The sequence below is a fragment of the Saccostrea echinata genome, unplaced genomic scaffold (genome assembly GCF_033153115.1).
Source record: "Saccostrea echinata isolate AGI-Se365-2 ecotype Australia unplaced genomic scaffold, CSIRO_AGI_Sech_v1 ptg000016l, whole genome shotgun sequence".
In the NCBI taxonomy this organism is placed as follows: domain Eukaryota; kingdom Metazoa; phylum Mollusca; class Bivalvia; order Ostreida; family Ostreidae; genus Saccostrea; species Saccostrea echinata.
Genome location: NW_026889765.1, coordinates 16,367,277 through 16,388,591, shown reverse-complemented (window position 1 = coordinate 16,388,591; position 21,315 = coordinate 16,367,277). Strand labels below are relative to the sequence as shown.

At 33.3% G+C, this 21,315-nt stretch overlaps 1 protein-coding gene across 1 annotated transcript in view; it reads left to right on the top strand.

Annotated features, from left to right (window-relative positions):
• Nucleotides 1-21,315, top strand: part of LOC133188513 (PAN2-PAN3 deadenylation complex catalytic subunit PAN2-like) — a 57,788-nt gene that overhangs the window by 3,880 nt on the left and 32,593 nt on the right. Inside the window, exons 4-17 of the mRNA XM_061323980.1 lie at nt 2,865-3,034; nt 7,378-7,498; nt 7,661-7,738; nt 7,971-8,089; nt 8,654-8,798; nt 9,172-9,313; nt 9,951-10,027; nt 12,152-12,279; nt 12,718-12,887; nt 13,273-13,433; nt 13,670-13,798; nt 14,006-14,155; nt 17,240-17,622; nt 18,871-19,010. Of these exons, the coding sequence (XP_061179964.1) occupies nt 2,865-3,034; nt 7,378-7,498; nt 7,661-7,738; nt 7,971-8,089; nt 8,654-8,798; nt 9,172-9,313; nt 9,951-10,027; nt 12,152-12,279; nt 12,718-12,887; nt 13,273-13,433; nt 13,670-13,798; nt 14,006-14,155; nt 17,240-17,622; nt 18,871-19,010 (2,113 nt within the window). The remainder of the gene's footprint in view (nt 1-2,864; nt 3,035-7,377; nt 7,499-7,660; nt 7,739-7,970; nt 8,090-8,653; nt 8,799-9,171; nt 9,314-9,950; nt 10,028-12,151; nt 12,280-12,717; nt 12,888-13,272; nt 13,434-13,669; nt 13,799-14,005; nt 14,156-17,239; nt 17,623-18,870; nt 19,011-21,315) is intronic.

The window sequence follows — 21,315 nt, the reverse complement described above, 5'->3', positions numbered from 1 at the left end:
CCTAAGTATTGTAATTTTGATACAAAATTAACATTATATTACATTATCTGTAACGTTTATGAGTCTTAAAATGTGCTTTTAAGACAATAAATAGGAATAAACGCTGAAATGGCTTTCACGACGTCACTGTTTTCCAGTTCTGTAAGCAATGCATGACGCTGAAGAATGACGCATAACTCGCTTGAGTTTTCAAGACGTCAGTGGACATTTTATTAAGAACTGTTGACAGAACATCAAAAGAAACATACCAGTTATCTAAACATTGTTATTCTTTTTACAAAAATAATTCATGTACGCCAATATATATAAAATATATACCGCAATATGGCAAATTTAGAGGTATTGGGCATTGGAAAAAAAAAAACCCTAGACCAAACCAGATGGTTAACTTTTTTGAAATTTCACAGTTTGGTGACTTTTTACAATAACTTTTATGTATCTGACTGAAAAGGAAATCCCTAGGGCAGAAATACAAAAAATATGGGAAAAATGTGATAATTTGGCGCTTTTCCAACAAATTCCCATAGGGTCCAATAGTAAAATTTGACAACTTTTGAGATGGCCCCCTTAGAAATCAGGATGGTAAACATTTGATTTTTTTTTTTTAATCTTAAAATAATTAAATTAATAGTAAAAATTCATTCAAGAAGATTTATCAAAATATCTAGGATAGAAACAATTAGACTTGGCCTTGTTAAAATTTTCACCGATTTTGAACTTGAATAATCTGATGTTTCCATAGTTAAATTGATTTTAGACTGTGTCTGTAATTAAATGCGAAGTGGGTAAATAAATCGGTTATTGTTTTAAATTTCTAACATCTCTGAATCGTGATAGATTTAAATTGTGTAATTTACAGGAAAGTCCTATCTTTATATAAAGTAATAAAACAAATAGAAAGATCTTTTTAATTTTAGTTAGTCTGAACTTATAAAAAATATGCCATATTATATGACTTTAAGATAAAATGCCACCTTTCTCTGCAACTGATGTTTGTTTTGAAGTTAAGGTCAAGCCTGGGAGATATTTGCACTCACCGAAGGGCTGGCATTTTATAAAAGACATGCTTTATTTTTTGTTTAAATATACTTTTATTTGAGTTATTATAGATATGGTGTTTTTTACTGCCTTGTGTAAATACAGGTATACTATTTACAGGTTGTTGGATATTTAGCAGTTATTTTTAAATTTTATAAATACAGTTGTTGATGCATATTCTTCTTCATATATTTTAAAATTTTTCTAATCAAGTAAAATTCTCATTCTATTCTGTAAGCTCCACACTTATATTTCTACCCCGGGGGGGGGCTTGCTGACTAGTCAGTTTTCTAATTTCCTTTGTTTTATTCACATGTACGATGCATATGTTGGGTTAGATATTATTAATTGAATAATTCATTCCATATTCTTTCAGTTCCTGACCAGACACTAATTAAGAGATAACACATGACCTGTTATTTTTTTTTCTTTTTAATTCACGAAGTTTGAGACTTCAAACTCAACATGAGATGAAGTTAAATTTTCAGACACGTGTTTATATCATTTAAAAACTATGAAGTGGGGGTTTTGCAAAGTCAAATAGCACATTTTACAAAAGCACATTAAGGATTTGATAATAATTGAAGTAACATTGAAAATGTTTTGATAAACATCCACGTCTTTCTTTTTTTGCCATTTTGAAGGATGGTCATGGTTGATCCCTATTTATGTTTTATTTGTAAACAATACATTGTTATAGATTTTATGCTATATTGTGTGATATTATGAGTTAAAAGCTAGTTTAACGCCTAAGTAATTTTTAATTAAGTAGATGTTTAATTAAACATATGTTTAATTAAATGTGTTGAATCACCAATGGGTGTTACTTCATATCCTGTCACTTTTGTAAACACACGCCAGCACGTACATCTACCATGCCAGGTGTTAATTGAAATAAAGTGAATCAGCTAATTTTGTGGCCAGATGAGATCAAATGATTACCGTTAGGTACCATAATCCCAAGGAAACCCCAAGTATACCATTTGATACCCCATGGTACCCCAAAAGATGTACCTCCATTAGATATGAGTAATTGGGACCAATATGGCTGCTCCAATATAGTTTTCGATTGACACGATTTTAGCAAGAGTTATTTCCCATTGGGCGCCATATTGGAGGTGTACAAGCCAGAATCCCTTCATTATTCAACCAATTTAAACTTGTCTTACTGGGCAACTATGTGAAGATAACACAATTTTTCTTACAAATTTATGTTAACACAAGCTTCCTTTAATTCATAATTTTAGTATTTTAAAGATTTTTGCCCATATACATCTGCCGTACAAGTTTAAAATTGGTTGCTTAAAGAGGAAATTCGCTAGTTGGACCTCCAATATGGCGGCCAACAGGAAATAACTCTTGCTTAATTCAGGCCAGTTGAAAACTATCTGGAACAGAATAGACAGTGTCCAGAATATAGAGAATATTTGTACAAAATTTGTTAAAGAAATGCATGGGACTAAAGTTAAAGGCTGGAATGGACAAAATTCTGGGGTTCTCAGAATCCGGATTACAGAAATTATATTGTATTAGAATAATATCTTATATCAAACATTTTAAAACCTTAAAACTCTATGTAAAGCTCAATATAATACTGACATTAATGTTTTTTTTAATTCCAAAAAAAAAACCAAAAGTGTGTGCATAGGTATTTTTACAAAAGATACCTTTGCTGCTTAGAGCTATTTATATTCTGTGTCATGTAAATGTATGCTTTTGAATTCACTTGTACATCATAACTTATATTTCAATTTTTAAAGAAAAAATTAAATCAGTATACTGTGTACAATGTATGACAATATTTTTTTATGTGTTTTATCATACAGGGACATGTGACTTCATACTTTGGATTAGAATTACAGAAGTACACGTCCTTCCAAGTTCATGTGAATGAAGATGTTAGACAGATTGTACCTCTGGCCAGAGGAGTTCTCTCTCTTACTCAGAGCAGTCTAGCTTGTAACAATAGGAGGGGGGTCCCCTTATTCACTTACAGGTAGGCTACAAACAGGTAGGAATTATGTAGATGGAGAGTCATCCATTAAATATTTTAGGCTGTGTTTGCAGATGAGTATAAAATTGTCAATAATGATATAATAAGGGGGACAAAATCATGCATGTGATTTGGCTGTGTATTAAGTTTAGATGTACACTCAGGGATTTCGGCCCCATTCCCAATTGAAAATGAGTTCAGTTTTTCCCAATTTGGTAGTATTTTTTCCCAATTGGTGAACAATGCTTTTATATTTAATTATCTTGGAAAAACACAGACTAAAATTGTCAGATTGTCTGTAATTTTCATCTATTTAACTCATTTAGCAAATTAAAGCTACAGTCATAAAACATGTCTAAAAACACTGTAAAAACATCGCCAACTTTTAATCCCAAAATCCTCTGTTTTTCTAAAAATGGTGATATTGTGTCATTGTATAGATTTATTAAGTTATTTCCACCTATTCAATTGATCTACTCGTGAATGGTAAGGACTGTAGGCATTATTTCAGATAGAAAAATATATTTTCAATGTTTTACAGACCCTGAAACGTGCTACTACCCCATACGCACGCTGCACGAACAGTACATACTCGCTACACGGTTTGCACGAAATGCTGCACGGTTTACACGAAACGCTACACGGTTTGCACGAAACGCTACACGGTTTACACGAAACGCTTTGCACGAAAGCTGCACGGTTTACACGAAAGCCTGCAGGAAACGCTTTCTACACGTTTCTCACACGCTTTGTACACGATTCTCGCACGCTTTGGCCTCGATCTGGATTTTCTATTCGGAATCTCTTGGACTTTATTTCAGTTATTACGGATTAATCAACGAGTAGTTAAGAATTACAATCATTCAGATTAAGTTATGATTAAAACTCGCTACACCAGAACTATATTAACAGATAAAATACTCAATGTTCAGTTGTAATTAATTAATAGTTGTCAATGAGTATGTGACCCGCCCGATGAAATGCTCATCATCGTCAAACTTTTTTTCACTAGACTCTAAATTATGCACTGAAAAAAAAATAATTATATTTGTTACAGCATTTAATGTTTTTACAATTATAGTTTGATACTAAAAAGACGTTCCATTACTGACAAATAAACTCAGTTTCACAGTTATATTTGAAAAAAAATATTGATTAAATTGCATATGATTTCTGTTAACGGATTGATTTTCTTTTCCTTTTTTATTATTGATTGATTTATACATTTTTTTTTTTTTTTTTATTTAGTAAAGAAAATAATTTCATTTGATTAAATTAGGCTCTGTTTAAAATTTTCAAATGTAATGTGTATACTGCTTCAAACCGGAACATTGTGCAGGAAAGGGGGGGGGGGGTTAGATTACTGAGATCTTACGGGCACTTGGTTTAGTAAGTAAACAATCGGGAAAAAAATTATTATAGAAACAAGTGCCCGTTCTAAGAAAAAAAAAGATATTCATGTCTTCAGCGGGACCCAATACATGTAATTCATTAATATGCACTTCATTCAGAATGGTAAATATATATTTTCATTACAGAGGTAAACTTTAATTTATCATTAAAATCTTATATGGTAGAGAAGCCGGGGGATATGTATTGTAATTCTTTCGTTCTCTCTTCGGGTATTGTGTTTATTAAATATCAATATACAATGTCAAACCGCCTTTTAAAATCCTTGATTTCAAACCCCGTCTAGAAAAAAAAATCAATAATTATGTAATCAATAGTCGCGGCTCTTAACAATACATTCAATATATATGTATACATGTCCTATGTCCTAGAACTGCATGACTAATAAAAACAATTAATATATAATTATATAGGATTTATTTCTTTATATTATTTTATTCAGGATCTCACTGGCAAATTAATTCACTGTTTACAGACAATCGGATAAATTTAAGAAATAAAATCAACGGGTATTACCGTTTAATTAATCGATCGTTATTGTCGGGTGTCATCTTAGATATGATTGACAAGAGATAATAGCAGAACAAGTTTTCAATCCCGGCACGCGGAGTCCGTGATCGCTGTCGTAAATGACCTTGATCGCAGTCGTAAGTAGATTGTTGAAAGTGTAAAGAAGAATCCAATATATTTTTTTAAGGGTGAATTGGGTGCACCCCTTCGAAAAAAGCAATAATTTTCTTACAAAAGAAAAATATCAATAAAACACTTGTTTACAACAAAAACTCAGTTTTTGCTTTCATTTGATCACCCCCCCTCCCCCCCTGAAATATTTAACCTTGTATTTGCTGATGTATGTGAATTATAATTCATTTACAAGACTTTTATTAATCAACCGATTTTATGCATAAAAAGACAATAAATGACTCATCAATTTCAAAATTATTTGTATCACAATCTTGTAATATAAGAAAAATATGTTCGTTCATAAAGAAAATCAATTAACTGTGCTCCCCGGCCTAGAAATCTTATACTTCACATTTATAGCAACACACTAAATTTTGCATTTTATTTTTCATGCCTGCCATACATGTATCTACATGTATCTATTATTTTGTATGAATCACCGATATGTTCTCGTAATCTCTATATCCCATGTACAATGGTGAAGGTATTCAAATAACTGAATGAAAAGGACAAGACCGGATTCCTAATGAATTTTCTTTTAAAAAAATATATTAAGTATTGCTCCCTTTAAAAAATGTATTGAATCAATTACCTTTAAATTGATGTGCATATAATTAATTACTTTTAACACATTTTTTGTCCATCTTTATATAGATAAAGAAAGAAAGAAAATCAAACAAATATGTAAAACATTACCGAATAATTTTATTTTGTTGTTTCCGTATATTTTTTTACTCTTAAAATACCACTGGTATGATATATCCGAATAATATTAGCTATAAACAACACAGAATGACATGTTGATCCAACAATAGTCATATTCAAAATAAGAGGACTTCCGAATGAATCCTACACGTTTCTCACATGATTCTTGCATGAAAATCGCACGTTTCTCACACGGTTCTTACACGAAAGTCGCACGTTTCTCGCACGCTTCTCGCACGCTCGCTACACGGTTTGCATGAAACGCTTTGGAGCTTACATGAAATGCTGCACGGTTTACACGAAACGCTACACGGTTTGCACGAAACACTGCACGGTTTACACGAAACGCTACACGGTTTGCACGAAACGAAAAGCGCACGAAAGTCACACGCTTTTTTGGGGTAGTAGCACGTTTCAGAGTCTGTAATATATATTAAAAGAGGACTTTGAGAAAATGTGTATAGTATAAGCTTATAAACTCCAGAAACAGATTCTATAATGACCTAAATTGGAATCTCATACACACAGTTGTATAGGTAAATACTTTATACTCATTGAAGTCAATTTTACTTTTGTTAGTCTATTATTCATAACTGATCTTGTATGATGAAGTTGGATCATATTTAATTGTCTGTTTGATTGCCCAAATTAGAGTTCATGCTGAAATGTTAAATGAATTACACCTGAATACATGATTTAAGCAACATTTAAAATTTTTCCCAATTTCATCAAATAGCCGATAATTTTTTCCCAATTCCCCAAAAATGGCGTTTCCCAAGATAGGCTGATAAATCACTGACACTGTACACTTTTGGTGTATTATGGACTCTGATGTTCATAGCCCCAAACATACCAAATAAGTTGGATTTTTAAGTTTCATACCAATTAATTAGCCATTGTTTTTACACTAATTTTTAATATGGATTATTCCATTTACCTGATGAATACAGAGGGCTCATGGTTGGTGTGACTGGGAGACAGGGGATGCTTACTCCTCCTAGGCACCTGATCCCACTTCTGGTTTTTACAGTAGTCTGTGTGTTTGCCTTGTTCTGGATTTGTATTTTGTACAGAATATGTTAGATACATGTGGGCCTCTGTTCGTCATCTTTACGTTTTCATTCTCTATCTTAAAGACTTGGATATGTTTAAATTCTTTGTTATAGTCTGGCTGAGTTAAAGATACAACGTACTGTGTTTTAACTGTTGTAAACTTATATTGTTCAATTTTATATCTATATGTAATGAATCAAAGTATTTCATACAGTTACATGTATATTTCCTAGTTGTTGTACATATGAATTTGTAGAGGTCCTACATACAGTTACATGTATATTTCCTAGTTGTTGTACATATGAATTTGTAGAGGTCCTACATACAGTTACATGTATATTTCCTAGTTGTTGTACATATGAATTTGTAGAGGTCCTACATACAGTTACATGTATATTTCCTAGTTATTTTACATATGAATTTGGAGAGGTCCTATGATGCACAACATACAGTTACATGTATATTTTCTAGTTGTTGTACATATGAATTTGTAGAGGTCCTACGATGCACAACATGCAGTGTATGATGATGACAGGACCATCCACAGTGATCATTGGGGGTCATCAGACAAAGGTCATAGAGATAGAGGTGGAACACAAGGAGGTCATTCGAGAGGTGAAGGACATACTCATAGCAATATAATACATTTTACTTATTGATATCTTCAAATTCAAAAAGATATCTATTGAAATTGTTTTTCTTGTTCGACTCCATTGAAGCCTTTCAGGCTTTTGATTTTATTTTTGTAAATTAGAAAAAAATTATATTTGTTAACAGGTGGATATCCCTGAGCCTGGTTGTGCTATATTAAGAGGCACCAACAAATACATCTGTGCTGGTGATACTGCAGGAAAGGTATCGGGGAAACATCATGTTAGGGAAGGGGGGATGCAGGGGTTCATAATTTGGGGAATGAGACTGCTTCAGGTTATATGCAAACCTCTCTTAAGTTTTGACAATGAGTAAAATTTTGTGTGAAGACTTAAGATTTTAATGTACCAATCGCTATGTATTATTTCCACTTAAATAAATCTGATTTGATTGATAAAAAAAGGTGCTATAGAAAATGATTTTTTTTTCCTCTTAGGTAACCTTATTTGACCACTCCACCATGAAGGCCGAGCACGTTCTGGACGCCCACACCGGTACACTGTCAGACTTTGACATACAGGGCAATCTTCTGGTCACATGTGGTTTTTCAACAAGGTACATTTTCAAATTTTTCTTAGTACTTGCACAGTAAATACATACCATACATGTACATAAATTGACATATTCAAGATTTAGGACAACCATTGGATATTGAGTGCATGTTCTTGAATTAGTAATATACATGTCTGCTCCATGTATTGTATTCAAGAATGATTTATTAAAGGTATTCATGAATTAAAAATATGAAACCCGCTTTTCTAAGTACACATACAGCATTGTCTACATTTATACCATGCTTTCATCTGGTAATGCTTCAATGTTATCTCAGAAAAAATCATGCAAGTAGATACTTATAAGGCACCATGGAATCTTCACCGTTACTTGAGGACCATTGTTTGTGGATGTGTCGGGTCACCCTTACCCATGAACTTACAATCCTATGAAAAATAACTTTGTCATCACATTGGTTCATTCTCTATACAAGTGACACCCAAAAAATTTTGTCTCCACGAACCAGTAAACTATGGTTGTCGATGACATCAGTGCTCAAAAATTAAAATGATTTCACCTTATAACAATGATTAATGTTAGAGTATATGCCATGCCCTATATTTACAGACATAGTAATTTGACGGCGGACAGATTTCTGATGGTGTATGATCTGAGAGTTATGAGAGCTATGGCCCCTATACAGGTCATCATTGATCCAATGTTCCTACGATTTGTGTCCACTTACACCAACAAAATGGTCATCACTTCACAGGTAAGCTGGACAGATTCTGAACTTTCAGTTTTGCATAAGCAAACATTTTGATGAAGTAATAGTTACAGGAAATGTCTGAGAAATCAGATATCTTAGCCACATTTTTCTATTAATACATATAAGTTAAACGAACATTAGAATTTGCTTGAATCAATATATTTCTGTTGATACCTGAAAGTAGAACTAAAATGGTATTTTGCAGTGAATGAAAATAATTAATTCTAAGGATAGATATTTATGATTTAGAATTGTGCAATTATCTCTCCACAAGTTTTCCTGCTATGTTATTGTCAGTGGTATATCTGCATTTTCTTGTGTAAACTGCAGTAGTTGGGTGTGCTAATCTCGTGAACTGTTTACCTGGTTCTTGTAGGCAGGCCAGTTTCAGATCATAGAAACAACAGCAATGACGCCGTCTTCAATGAATGTCTACCCTATCAACACCCATGGTAGTCCACTGCTCAGCTTTGACATCTCAAACAGCTGTCAGGCTCTTGCTTTCGGAGACTCGGGAGGTAAGAGCAAAGTCAGAGGTGTTCTATGCAGAGAATTTTGTCGTTTTATCCCCCCCAACAAAACCTCCACTGAAGGTAATTATGATTTTAAGGAAATTGAGAAGTAACTTGGGAGGTAAGAGCAAAATCAGAGGTGCTCTATATGTCTTTTATTAAATCCCCACCCCACCCCCCAAACTTTCTGAATTTTTTTCATGATTTCATGGAATGTGAGATGTGATTATGGGAAAATATTTTTTCTTTTAAATTTCAGTACAAACATGTACATAAATGCATCATTGTGTGTGAGAGTATCCCCACCCTACCCCCTAAAATACTGATAATTAATCACTTGAAAAAATATTGCACAATAACTAATGTCATCGTGTGTTTATGGTCGGTTATAATTTAGATATACATGTAGTTTGATTCTCATGTCATAGTGAAAGTCAGTACCAAATGACAGATGTAATGTAGTGAAATATAAATGCTTCTTATGGTAAGTATATTATATGATTTTACTGTGACTTCCTAGCTGTAAAATCTATTTTTAGGCTATTTGCATCTGTTTGCCCTTGTAGTGAAATATAAATGCTTCTTATGGTAAGTATATTATATGATTTTACTGTGACTTCCTAGCTGTAAAATCTATTTTTAGGCTATTTGCATCTGTTTGCCCTTGGGGAGCACCCTTGCTACAACCAGTATCCAGAGCAGACGGAGTTCCCTGATCCTGTAAGTTAAATTGTTCACATTATTGCATTGTAAACCAACCCCAGTCCTGTAAGCCATTCAAGATAAGTTGTTAATAAATTATATATGTGTTAGCGTTTTAATTAAGAATTGGAACAGAAGAAGGGAACAAAATGGCAAAAATACAGCTCCCACAAAAATAACAAGCTTTCAAAACGATGTTTAAATGGATTTTATTGGGAACCGATATTACGTAGCCCTCGGTATTACGATATTTTCCCATGACAAAATGAACATCGTAATAACGAGACCGCACTGTGTATCATATATTTTGCGTATTCATGTTAAAGAAATAATATGAAATACTTGTAATAATCTGCCTTTTATATACAAATTTATGACATCCTAGTATAATCAGTGAAATCGCATCGGAAGCAGTAAGGGATTCCAACCAATGATTGATTATGAAAATACCTATATCCCATCACTAGCATCAATATTTTTTTCCCCTTTCTTTTGACCTTGACCTCACTACCTTGACATTTCCTTTGACCTTGACCTCACTTTTCTTAAATTAGGGTTTAACTCAGTTTTATTAAACCATTCTAGATAATATTGTCAAGATTCATATGTTTATACATACAGAAGTAAGCTATTCAACTGTATCAACATTTTTTGACCTTGACCTTTTCTTTGACCATGGACTCGCTTTTCTTGAATTAGGGTTTATTTCAGTTTTAAAGAAGCTATTCAAGATAGTGTAATCAAACTTCATATGCTGATATATACTGCTGATAGCTTTTCAAATGTAACATCATCTCCTTCTCAAGAACCCTTAGGCCAATTTCAACCAAACTTGCTACAAAGTATTCTTGGGTAAAGGGAATTCAAGTTTGTTCAAATGAAGGGCCATGCCTTCTTCCAAGGGGAGATAAATATGAATTCGTGAAAAATTAATTGCATCATTTAAAAATCTTCTTCTCAAAAATGACCATGCTTGAAAATATGACCAAATAATTTTGCCAATACATAGAATACTATAGAAAACATAGCTACAATATGCTGTGCCCCCTCAATAATAACGTCTGATGACCCTTATTTTTTATTGTTTGTCAAGGAACTTTTGGTAGTTGATAAGTGCCCCCCAGAGAATAGCACATTTCTCCAGCGTTGCAAGGGAAATCTGTTGGGATGATGTCTATGTAACCAGTCCATTCGAACATCCCTACGGTTGCGCGTCAATGGCAAACCTTTGTACAGCCTCCGCGCTCTAAGACCTGCCTCCCTCAGCCCATTTCATACCGTTTTTGCATTTATTCATGCATTGTTACGTCATCAGAAATGAGCAGTAGTTTCTACAGTCATTTGCAAACAATTTCTTAGATGAAGTAGATGAATTTCTCTGTCTTGGCGCCCAGTCATTACCCTTGAATGTCCAGTTCTAGGGTGATCGCTTAGACTTCCTGTTGTCAGCATCCGACGTCTATGACGAGATATTGTTGACTGTGCAATGTTAAATCATTTAGCAACAGAAATTTGATCTTCCCCTCGTAAGAGTAACCCTGTTGCTTCACCCCACTGACGTTTGTTCAAGCGAGGCATTGTAGCAAGTTGATGTCAACACAAATAAAGTGCGGAACTTTTGCACATAAATATCAAATATTCAAAAATGATCAACAATGATTACAAATTGTAACATGTGTACCTACCTTTGGCCAAAAATTGTTGCCAAAATTTCATGCTTTATTCCAAACACGCTCTTTTCATGGTTGAATGATTTTCCATTCATGAACCTCTAGCCGACGCTCAATAGAACAGCTAAAAACAATAATTAACTCGCATCTTCTTTTCATGTAAATAGAGTACCAAAAAGTAAAATATGCGTTTCTTTTTCCTTTTAGTATATAATGTTGGTAAACTTACTAACTCCATTAAATGACATAATACAGGCAAGATGTAACAGAATTATGTTGACATGTGACTATTTATATCAATATGCGACTTATTTATGTCAATATGCAACTTGTTTATGTCAACATGCAACTTATTTATGTCAACGTGCAACTTATTTATGTCAACATGCAACTTATTTTGTCAACATGCATATGTGAAACATTGTTTGGAAAAATTATTTAAATTCTGTTTTGGTTTTTGCTTGTATTCTAGATTGACCCAATTCAGCCTATTCATATCACAGATGAATACACACCATACTCCATCATCCCAATGATGTACCCCACCAATGGAACCCTGCTCTCTGATTGGCCAGACTATCTGTCTCAGAGAACGTATAGGTAAATTATACTATTTACGTAACTCAAATGAACTTAAAGTGAAGCACAGGCATAGTGATTAATTATCTCGAGTTCCGTTATATTTTACACGTCTTTGTATGATATACCAGTAATTTGAAATAAATTGTTAATCATCTCATGGGATTTTTTGCATGTTTTTGTCCACTGGCAGATTTAAATGTTGAAGCCAGGGTTTTACGTAAAAAGAATGTCTATTTAAAGAAAGTGTCAGACTCCATTATCACCTGATTTGGATAAGGTCTAGAAAAAATATCAGGATTTTGCTAAAATGAGATGACATTTAAGATTCACATTCTCTCACTTCAAGCACTTTTTGTACACCTAATCCCATCATAAATTCTGATTTGTCCGTCAGTCTTAAATTTTCTGTTTTTTGGACAGGGTACTTTGATTTTGCCAGTACTGTTATCTTTAAAGGAAACCCAAGCCCCTTGATGCAGATATATTACGGTCCATGAAGATGCAGCACAATGTAGGGTATGCCCAAAATCCAGGGAAAGAGAAACGGAATCAGATCCCTTATGTACAGGTTAATGAAAAATCAAAGAAAGGAAAAGGTGCTGTACCTGAATCTCCAATTGGTAGAAGTATGCATCCATTTCATCGTCTTCATTTGATAACTATACCCACATGTACAATTGTTGAAACTCAAAATTATTTCAGTAGTATCTACTGAAAAAAATTTTTGAACCTTAACATAAAGTTGAACTTTAGTGTATGGAACATGTTTGTCAAAGTGAATGGACAGTCCTTATCTTATTGTTTGTTTAAGTTTCAATGTTGATATTTTGAAAACTGAAATAAGTTGAAAAAATTGAAAAATTGTGACAGTGCTATGGAGGTTTAAATCTGTGTTGACTTTTCACAGAAGAAAGCATAGTTACATATATGTTCATCTCTTTCTTGTTTTGACATAGATATACATGTATATAGTCTGTACTAAACTTAAACTAGATATTTAATTTTTACCAGTGGATGACCCTTTTATCAAAGTACCTAAGCGATTCAGAAAAGTGGATCTCAAGTACTCCAAGCTGGGACTAGAGGACTTTGATTTCAGACACTATAACAAGACACATTTTGCTGGTTTGGAGACCGACATACCTAATGCTTATTGTAACTGCATGCTTCAGGTAATGTACATGTATATGCAATATTCATGTATATACACGTAAGATGTTGAGATGTTTACCAATGAATTTTATTGAAATTTTCATGAAAAATCAGTAAATATCTTATTTGGTATTTTAATACTTAAAAAAGAACAATTGTTAATCTACCAAACATCCTGTTTTAGTCAAAAGTAAATTAACTTGTCATGTAGATAGCTCACTGCATGCCTATATCATGGATTATCTCCCTTTATCAGGTGCTCTACTTTATTGAGCCCCTTCGCTGTGCCCTTCTGAGCCACTTGTGTGAGCGGGAATTCTGTTTGGCCTGTGAGCTGGGTTTCTTATTTCACATGCTGGACAACCAGAAAGGACAGACATGTCAGGTACACAACACACGACAAGACATTACTGATCTGAGGAGGTTTAGGAAATTTATCTAATTTAGACCATTCATTATTTACCATATTTTTTCTCTAACAAAATTCATTTGGTAAAGTTCATTTGAGTTCATTTACAATCATAATGAAGTACTCTAAGTACCCTTTGAGTGATACAAAAGAGTGATCACTTTGAATTTTCGTCTAACATAGGCCAGTAACTTTCTGAGAGCCTTCCGTACTATTCCTGAAGCCTCTGCCTTGAGCCTCGTATTAGCAGAGAACGAGGAGAATGACCCGAGAATTAACTTGTCTCGTCTGATTCAGAGCTGGCAAAGATTTCTGTATCAACAAGTTCATGCAGTAAGTGATATTTATATACCTTGTTATCACACCTCCATGCAACAGGTTATTTTAGTGAACAGCAAATTTAGCAATTACATGTACATGTATCCTAAAAATTGACATTTATTTTCAGTGTAATTAAGGGATAATAATATTTATTTACGTGGAAAGTATATGTAGCGACAGCTATTTTTAGCAGTACCAACACCATCACTAATAATGCCTAAATTTGATGATTACTAAATATTCCCGTTAGACGATATTAGCTAAGAGCTGTTTACAAGAGCTACAGGGGAGGTCTGGAGATACATGTATCTTACAAAATGTCAACATGGATTTTTAAAGTCAATACAGGGTTTTTTTTTAATCCAGTTGTCAACATCTGGTACAGTCCCTGAAACGTTCTACTTTCCCATTTTTCCGTTCGCTCACCGTTCGTTCAGCGTGCGTTCACCGTTCGTTCAGCGTGCGTTCACCGTGCGCTCGCGTTCACAGTTTTGCGTTCACCGTTCACCGTGCGCTCGCGTTCACCGTTCACAAAGCGTTCAGCGTTCGCTCTTCGTTCCGTTCACTTTGCGTTCACCTTGCGTTCAGCGTTCACCTATCGTTCAGTTTTCATTGTCATTCGGAACTCCGAAGTGAAAGGACTTATCTTTTTGTAGGAAAGGAGTTACAGGTTTTTTAATTTAATAACTAACATATCGTGTTTGAAGAATCATTATTTCATGGGGGAAAATATCTACGATATATATTTTTATTATTCTAACTTAGCTGTTAGGTTATTTATTAAATTACTCTGGAAAATAAATGTTGTTATAAGCACATTCTGTACCTATGTAGAAGGATGCAGAAATATTAAATTTAACTAAGGGCAATGTGCAAATACTTCAAGCACTGCAACATTTTGTTGTTTTTTTAAAGACGACAAATCGTTAATGGTGATATAATTATCCAAGTCAAATAATTACGCAGCAAAATTACGAAAATATTTATTTCTAACACGTTTTTTTTTTCAATTAATACAGAAAATATAATAGAACTAGTTCTGAGAGTTATACATAATACTGTGGATATCCTGTTAATTTATTATCTTTGGAGCGAAATAAATTGATAGTGTGGTTAAAGGAAATATTTATTTAAAATGTACTGCACTACAGAATTTTCTCTACAATAATATGTAAAGTCTGTAGTTATAGAGAAAAAAATTCTCTCTTCACCGTAACTTTATATGTTTGCCATTCGATATGATTAATACCCCCCCCCCCCCCCCCCCCCCCGATTGATTACTTAGTTGAAGTACTGTATTTCCAGAATATTTTAATAAACACTTTAAAACAAAAAGTTAAGGTCTTTTTTAGAACACAAATTTCAGTCTCAAAACAAACATGCATCTAAAAAAAAAGTCACAAATCAGTAGTAGTTCAAAATGTACACGTGTCGGCGGTGGTATCTGAAATTGGCAGAGAGTATGTTTCAAATTCAAGTGTTAATGCCCAATGTATTTTATTCATTTATTATTGAAATGTTGGAATCAAATCTAGAAATGATAAAAATAAATGTTATAACTTGTTGGAAATACTCGCACTTCGTCTTCGATGTGACGAAACTTTAACACCTGCACAGTGTCGAATGATTTTGATTGACAGGACAAGCACGTGGACTTCGTGTGAACTTGAAGCAGGAACATAAAAACGAGTATGACTGTCAAACAAATGGATATGATTTGTTGATAAAAAAAAAAGTTACTTTCACTGTCTGATATATTTAGAAAAAAAAATCAGAGTTTTTGTTTGATATAGGTACAAACATTTAGTGAAGCCTGAAAGGAGGGGGGGGGGGCTAAAACGGAAAATTTCTCTCTCTCTCTCTCTCTCTCTCTGGATAGTATGTCTCTCTCTCTCTCTCTCTCTCTCTCTCTCTCTCTCTCTCTCTCTCTCTCGTCTGTTTAATAAAAACTATAACAGCATATTACTTAAATATCAATTTCTGTAAATTGAATTTATAACAAATAATATGAATATGTATCTTTGTATTATCTTGTCCGAGTATAACCACGGCCATCTACATATACATGTAGAAGTCTGCTCAATAAATAATCATGAAAAATAGAAATGACACATAATATATTATTGTATTAAAAATTTAAAATACGAGCGTATAAATGCAAAACGTCCACTGACCTTTGTAATTAATTTTTTTTTCATTACTTTACACGAAATCGCCTTGACACGGAGATATATGAATGGATGTTACAACCGCTTTAATTCATTCTATAAGTCAGAAGTTTTCTCTGATTTGTTATCAAATAAGAATAAATATTGTTATTTTCCAACTAAAAAATATCTTTTATACTTCAGCGTTCGGCAACAATTGCAATGTTTTAATGCGATAAAAATCGTGTGATTAAAAACTTAATGTGCATGCATCGTCTTTCTTAGGACAATTTTGGAGAATTTATTTTATTGACTTATTTATTCATTCATTTATTGGTTTACTTATTTATTTATTTATTTGGCACCTGACATTATAATACAATAAAATAGTTTCAATGCAAGGAAAAGATCAGAGGCATTCCGAATATATCGTTCAGCTTGCGTTCACCGTTCGTTCACCGTTCACTTTGCGTTCGCGTTTGCGCTCAGTTCGCGTTCAGCGTTCACTCACCGTTCAGCGTTCACACATCGTTCACCAAGTTGTGTTCAGCGTTCACACATCGTTCACTCACCGTTCGCTCTGCGTTCATTCAGCGTTCGTTCACCGTTCGTTCAGCGTTCGCTCACTGTTCAAGTGGGAAAGTAGAACGTTTCAGGGACTGTAGCTTTTCTTATTGGATGTCTTATGCAGACCAGTCTCCTTTATAAAGAGAAAACAAAGCTTTGGAAGCTTGATATACATGATCACTTCATTTATGTTTTTTTTATGTAAAATGGAGATCCTATTTACAAACTACTCAGCAATCCAGATTAAGTAGGCATTACTGTATTAAATGGAAAATATACTTATTTTTTTAGTTTCATTCAAACATCTGCATTTACTATTTAAATGGTGTAATGTATGTACATTTGTACATTCATTTTGTATTTGCTGCTTTGTTTTTTGTAGGAACTCTGTAACAAGAGCCAGCCTGTAAAAGAAGCTAAATCCGAGGAGAATTTAAACAAGTCTTCTGAAAGTTTGGCTAAATCAGATGAAAACCTGTCTGAACAACTATCAGAGGTTAGTCTAAAAACAGAGGAAGTATCAGAGGTTAGCCTAAAAACAGAGGAAGAGGCCTCCAAGCCTGAGGAAAAATCTGTGGAAACCACACCCCCCAAGTCCAAGAAAAAAAAAAAGAAGAAGGGGAAAAAGAAGGGGAAAGAGCATCCTGAGGAGGAAAAAACGGAGAAAGAGAACGAGGGGGACAAGGGGTCAGAGACCGCTGAGGATGAGGGTAAAGAGGGGGACAAGCTCGAGGAAGGAGGAACAGATGTTCCTCCAGCTGAAAAGTGAGGTTTAGATGATATGTAAAACGAGTTATCTCTCTTGGCATTTTCCACCTGTTTTCACAAGTTATTTTCATTAAACCCAAGATCCAGTTGGTTAATATCACCAAATATGCCAAAAAGTAAATGTATTCAAAGGAATGGTCGTGGCCCTTTTCATAGATAGATGATTAAGAAATAGTGAAAAGGGGATAAGGTCATTTGAAATTCTTTCCTTGAAGCACATAGGTAAGGATGACAAAACATGTTTAAGCTTCTATATAATGGAATTCAAGTAACAAACCATGACTTCAGGGGCCAAGATGGGACTTCAAAGTTGGACATTTAAACATATAGGGAAAAAGCTTAAAAAGAACTACAAAACTAAAATGTGCAAAGGCATCCCTATTCCGTATGTATGTGTACATGTACAAGTTTATTTTCCTATGGTTCTGCAGACTAGAATAAATGAAATAAAATATTCCAAGGCTAAAAAATTATTAAATATTTTCTACTTGAGAACTTTTAAAAGCATCCTTATTCCAAATACATGTGTATACATGTACAAGTTTATTTAATATATGTTCTCTGAACTAGAATATGTAAAATATAAGATCTGAAAGTTAAAAAATTTAAATATTTTTTCTATAGAACTACAGGACTTCTAATTGAAATATTTATGTGCAAATGTTATTGTGTAGTTTAGATTCAAGTTTGTTTAAAATATGGTCCATTTTCATAGACAGATTTTCAGAAGGGACTAAATTATTACATAGAAAAATACATGTATAAAAATTACTGTTGAATATCTTCTAAAATAGAACAATGCTACAGATTATTTTCCTATAATAATGTAGATTCATTTTTACTCAATTATGGTCTATATATAAATATTATTGCACACAATTGGCAGTAGGCATAGTACAGGAAAAAAATAGCATGTGTCCATGCATGAACATGTGATTAAAATTCCAAATCCATATTTTTGACATCATGAAACTAGCTTTACATCAGAATGGGCCATGCAGCTTGCATATACAGAGTGTTTACATCTGTAATGTTTGTACAATAGTGTATATTGTTCAAATTTTTATACCTTTACGAAATCATGGTCTATATTAAAATATTATCGCACACGTTTGGTAATGTGGTTATTATTAAGAAAATTATAGCATTTGTCTAAAAAGAACTTAATGGACAACCCGCATATTAGTTCTGTTTACTTGAAAATAAATTTGAACATTATAAAATAATTCTGCTTTCTTATATTAGAGTTGAGGAAAAGTCAGCAATATCTGAAATCTTGGGATTCAAGATTGTCACAACTCTGAGGTGTCGTTGTGGACAGGAGACCCAAAGGCAGTCCGATACCAACATCATAAACCTCAGCTACCCCGACTGTAACCCACCAGGTAAATTATTGTCAGAAATATCACACGGAGTTCCCGGGGGGGGGGGGGGGGGGGGGGGATTGTTTGGATTGCTTTGATTGAAGTTGTATATATATATATATATATATATATATATATATATATATATATATATATATATATATATATATATATGTATGTATGTATATATATATGAGGGCCGTTCAAAAATTACACGGACTTGTTGCTCAGAAAATATATTTGACGACATAATCAAGCAAAAAGTCACAAATAATATAAAAGAATCTTTACATATATGCTCATTAAAATTTCATATCAAAATATTGTAAATTGGTATCAATTTCAGGTGATTTAACGGGACATATCATGAAGTCACGGCACAGTAAAACATTCAATGTAACGGGCATTTTAAAAAATGGGAGCTTTCATTTTCTCAGTATTTTACCTTAGTATTTGATACTGTATAGATTGGGTTACCTTATCCACTCAGAATAAACATCCATATACCATTTCTGATCCAGCTTAAAAACTATAAAACTAGTATTGTGTATTATAGTTTGTGTTAAACCCCAAAACATCAGATATTTCTGAAGTAAAGTTTGACGTCAGTCGATCTCAATCACAGTCTTTACAGCCCAGATCAGTGTTTTGTCGATGAACTTCTTCCACCCCTCCTGGATTGCCTTTTGACTAAGGTCTAACAGTCTAAAATTCTTTTTTACATTTTGTAGAGATGTGTCGGAAATTCTGCTGGTTTACTACATGTTTCATCAGGCTTATTTTGGGTCTCTGTTGGCGTTTTCCAAGCATGATTCATGATTTGATAAAAGTGCATTGCTCCGTCAATACACAAGACGTCACTTTTGCAGTTGATTTAAAATCTAAATACTTAATAATACAAGAATAAAAAGAAGTTTTAGAGAAAATTGTTGAATAATATCGTGAAATATGGAAAATAAATGAATAAATTTTTTGATACTGCATGTTTGTTTTTCAAAATTCTTGCCGTGCTCCGTACATCACCATCAGCAGTATCAAAACAGCAAAAATTTTATGAGATATTAAATAAAACCATAAAAATTTACCAAGAATTTATTGGAATCTTTAAGAAATATGTTCCTGTGAAATTTCAATTCTATATGACGTCTGTAAGAGTAAATGATAGCAGAGTCCGCGTAAGTTTTGAACGGCCTTCATACATGTGTGTTTATCTTTGTTAAAATAATTGTTTCAGAGATACGTGTACTGTAAATGTATTTTATTTCACGTGTATGATATTTAGCGGAAATTGATTTTTCCTCATATAAGCATAGATCTGATTTAGCGCTTTCTGAATGTGCTTTATTTGAAAATATGTATCTGGTACACAAGACATTTAGGGATGTACCTGATTTAGCAGAAGCTGCCTTCCTCGAAAGGCCCGAAATATAATACACAGCCAAATAATAAGTTCAAATTATAACTTAGACCTTCATGTCAAAGTATATATGATATTTCATGCCTTAGTATATATATGATAATCATTAATTATTTTATTAGTTTTTATGCCCCGCCATGAATATGGCCAGGGCATATAGTGTTTGTCATGTCCATCTTCTGTCCTTCCATCCTTCCATCTGTCTTTCCGTCGCACTTTGCGTTTAGCTCAGTTCAAAGCTCAGTTTCATAGAAACTGTCCAAGATATTTTCATCAAACTTCATATGCTGATAGATATTGATGAGAGCTATGCAACTGCATCTACATTTTTTTACCTTGACCTTTCCTTTGACCTTGACCTCACTTTTCCTAAATTAGTGTTCAGCTCAGTTTTAAAAAAACCATTCAAGATAGTGTTATCAAACTTCATATGTTGAAACATACTGATGAGAGCTATTCAACTGCATGAACATTTTTTTTACCTTTCCTTTGACCTTTACCTCACTTTTCTTAAATTAGTGTTTAGCTCAGTTTTAAAGAAACCATTCATGATATTTTTATCAAACTTCATATGCTGATACATACTAATGAGAGCTATTCAACTGCATCAACATTTTTTGACCTTGACCTTTCATTTGACCTTGACCTCACTTTTCTTAAATTATATCAAACTTCATATGCTGATACATACTGATGTAAGCCATTCAACTGCATCAAGATTTTGACCATGACCTTTCATTTGACCTTGACCTCAATTTTATCAATTTGTGTTTAACTCGGTTTTTAAGAAACCATTCATAATATTTTTATCAAACTTCATATGCTAATACATACTGATGTAAGCTTTTCAACTGCATCAACATTTTTTGACTTTGACCTTTTGTTTGACCTAACTTCATTATTTATTAG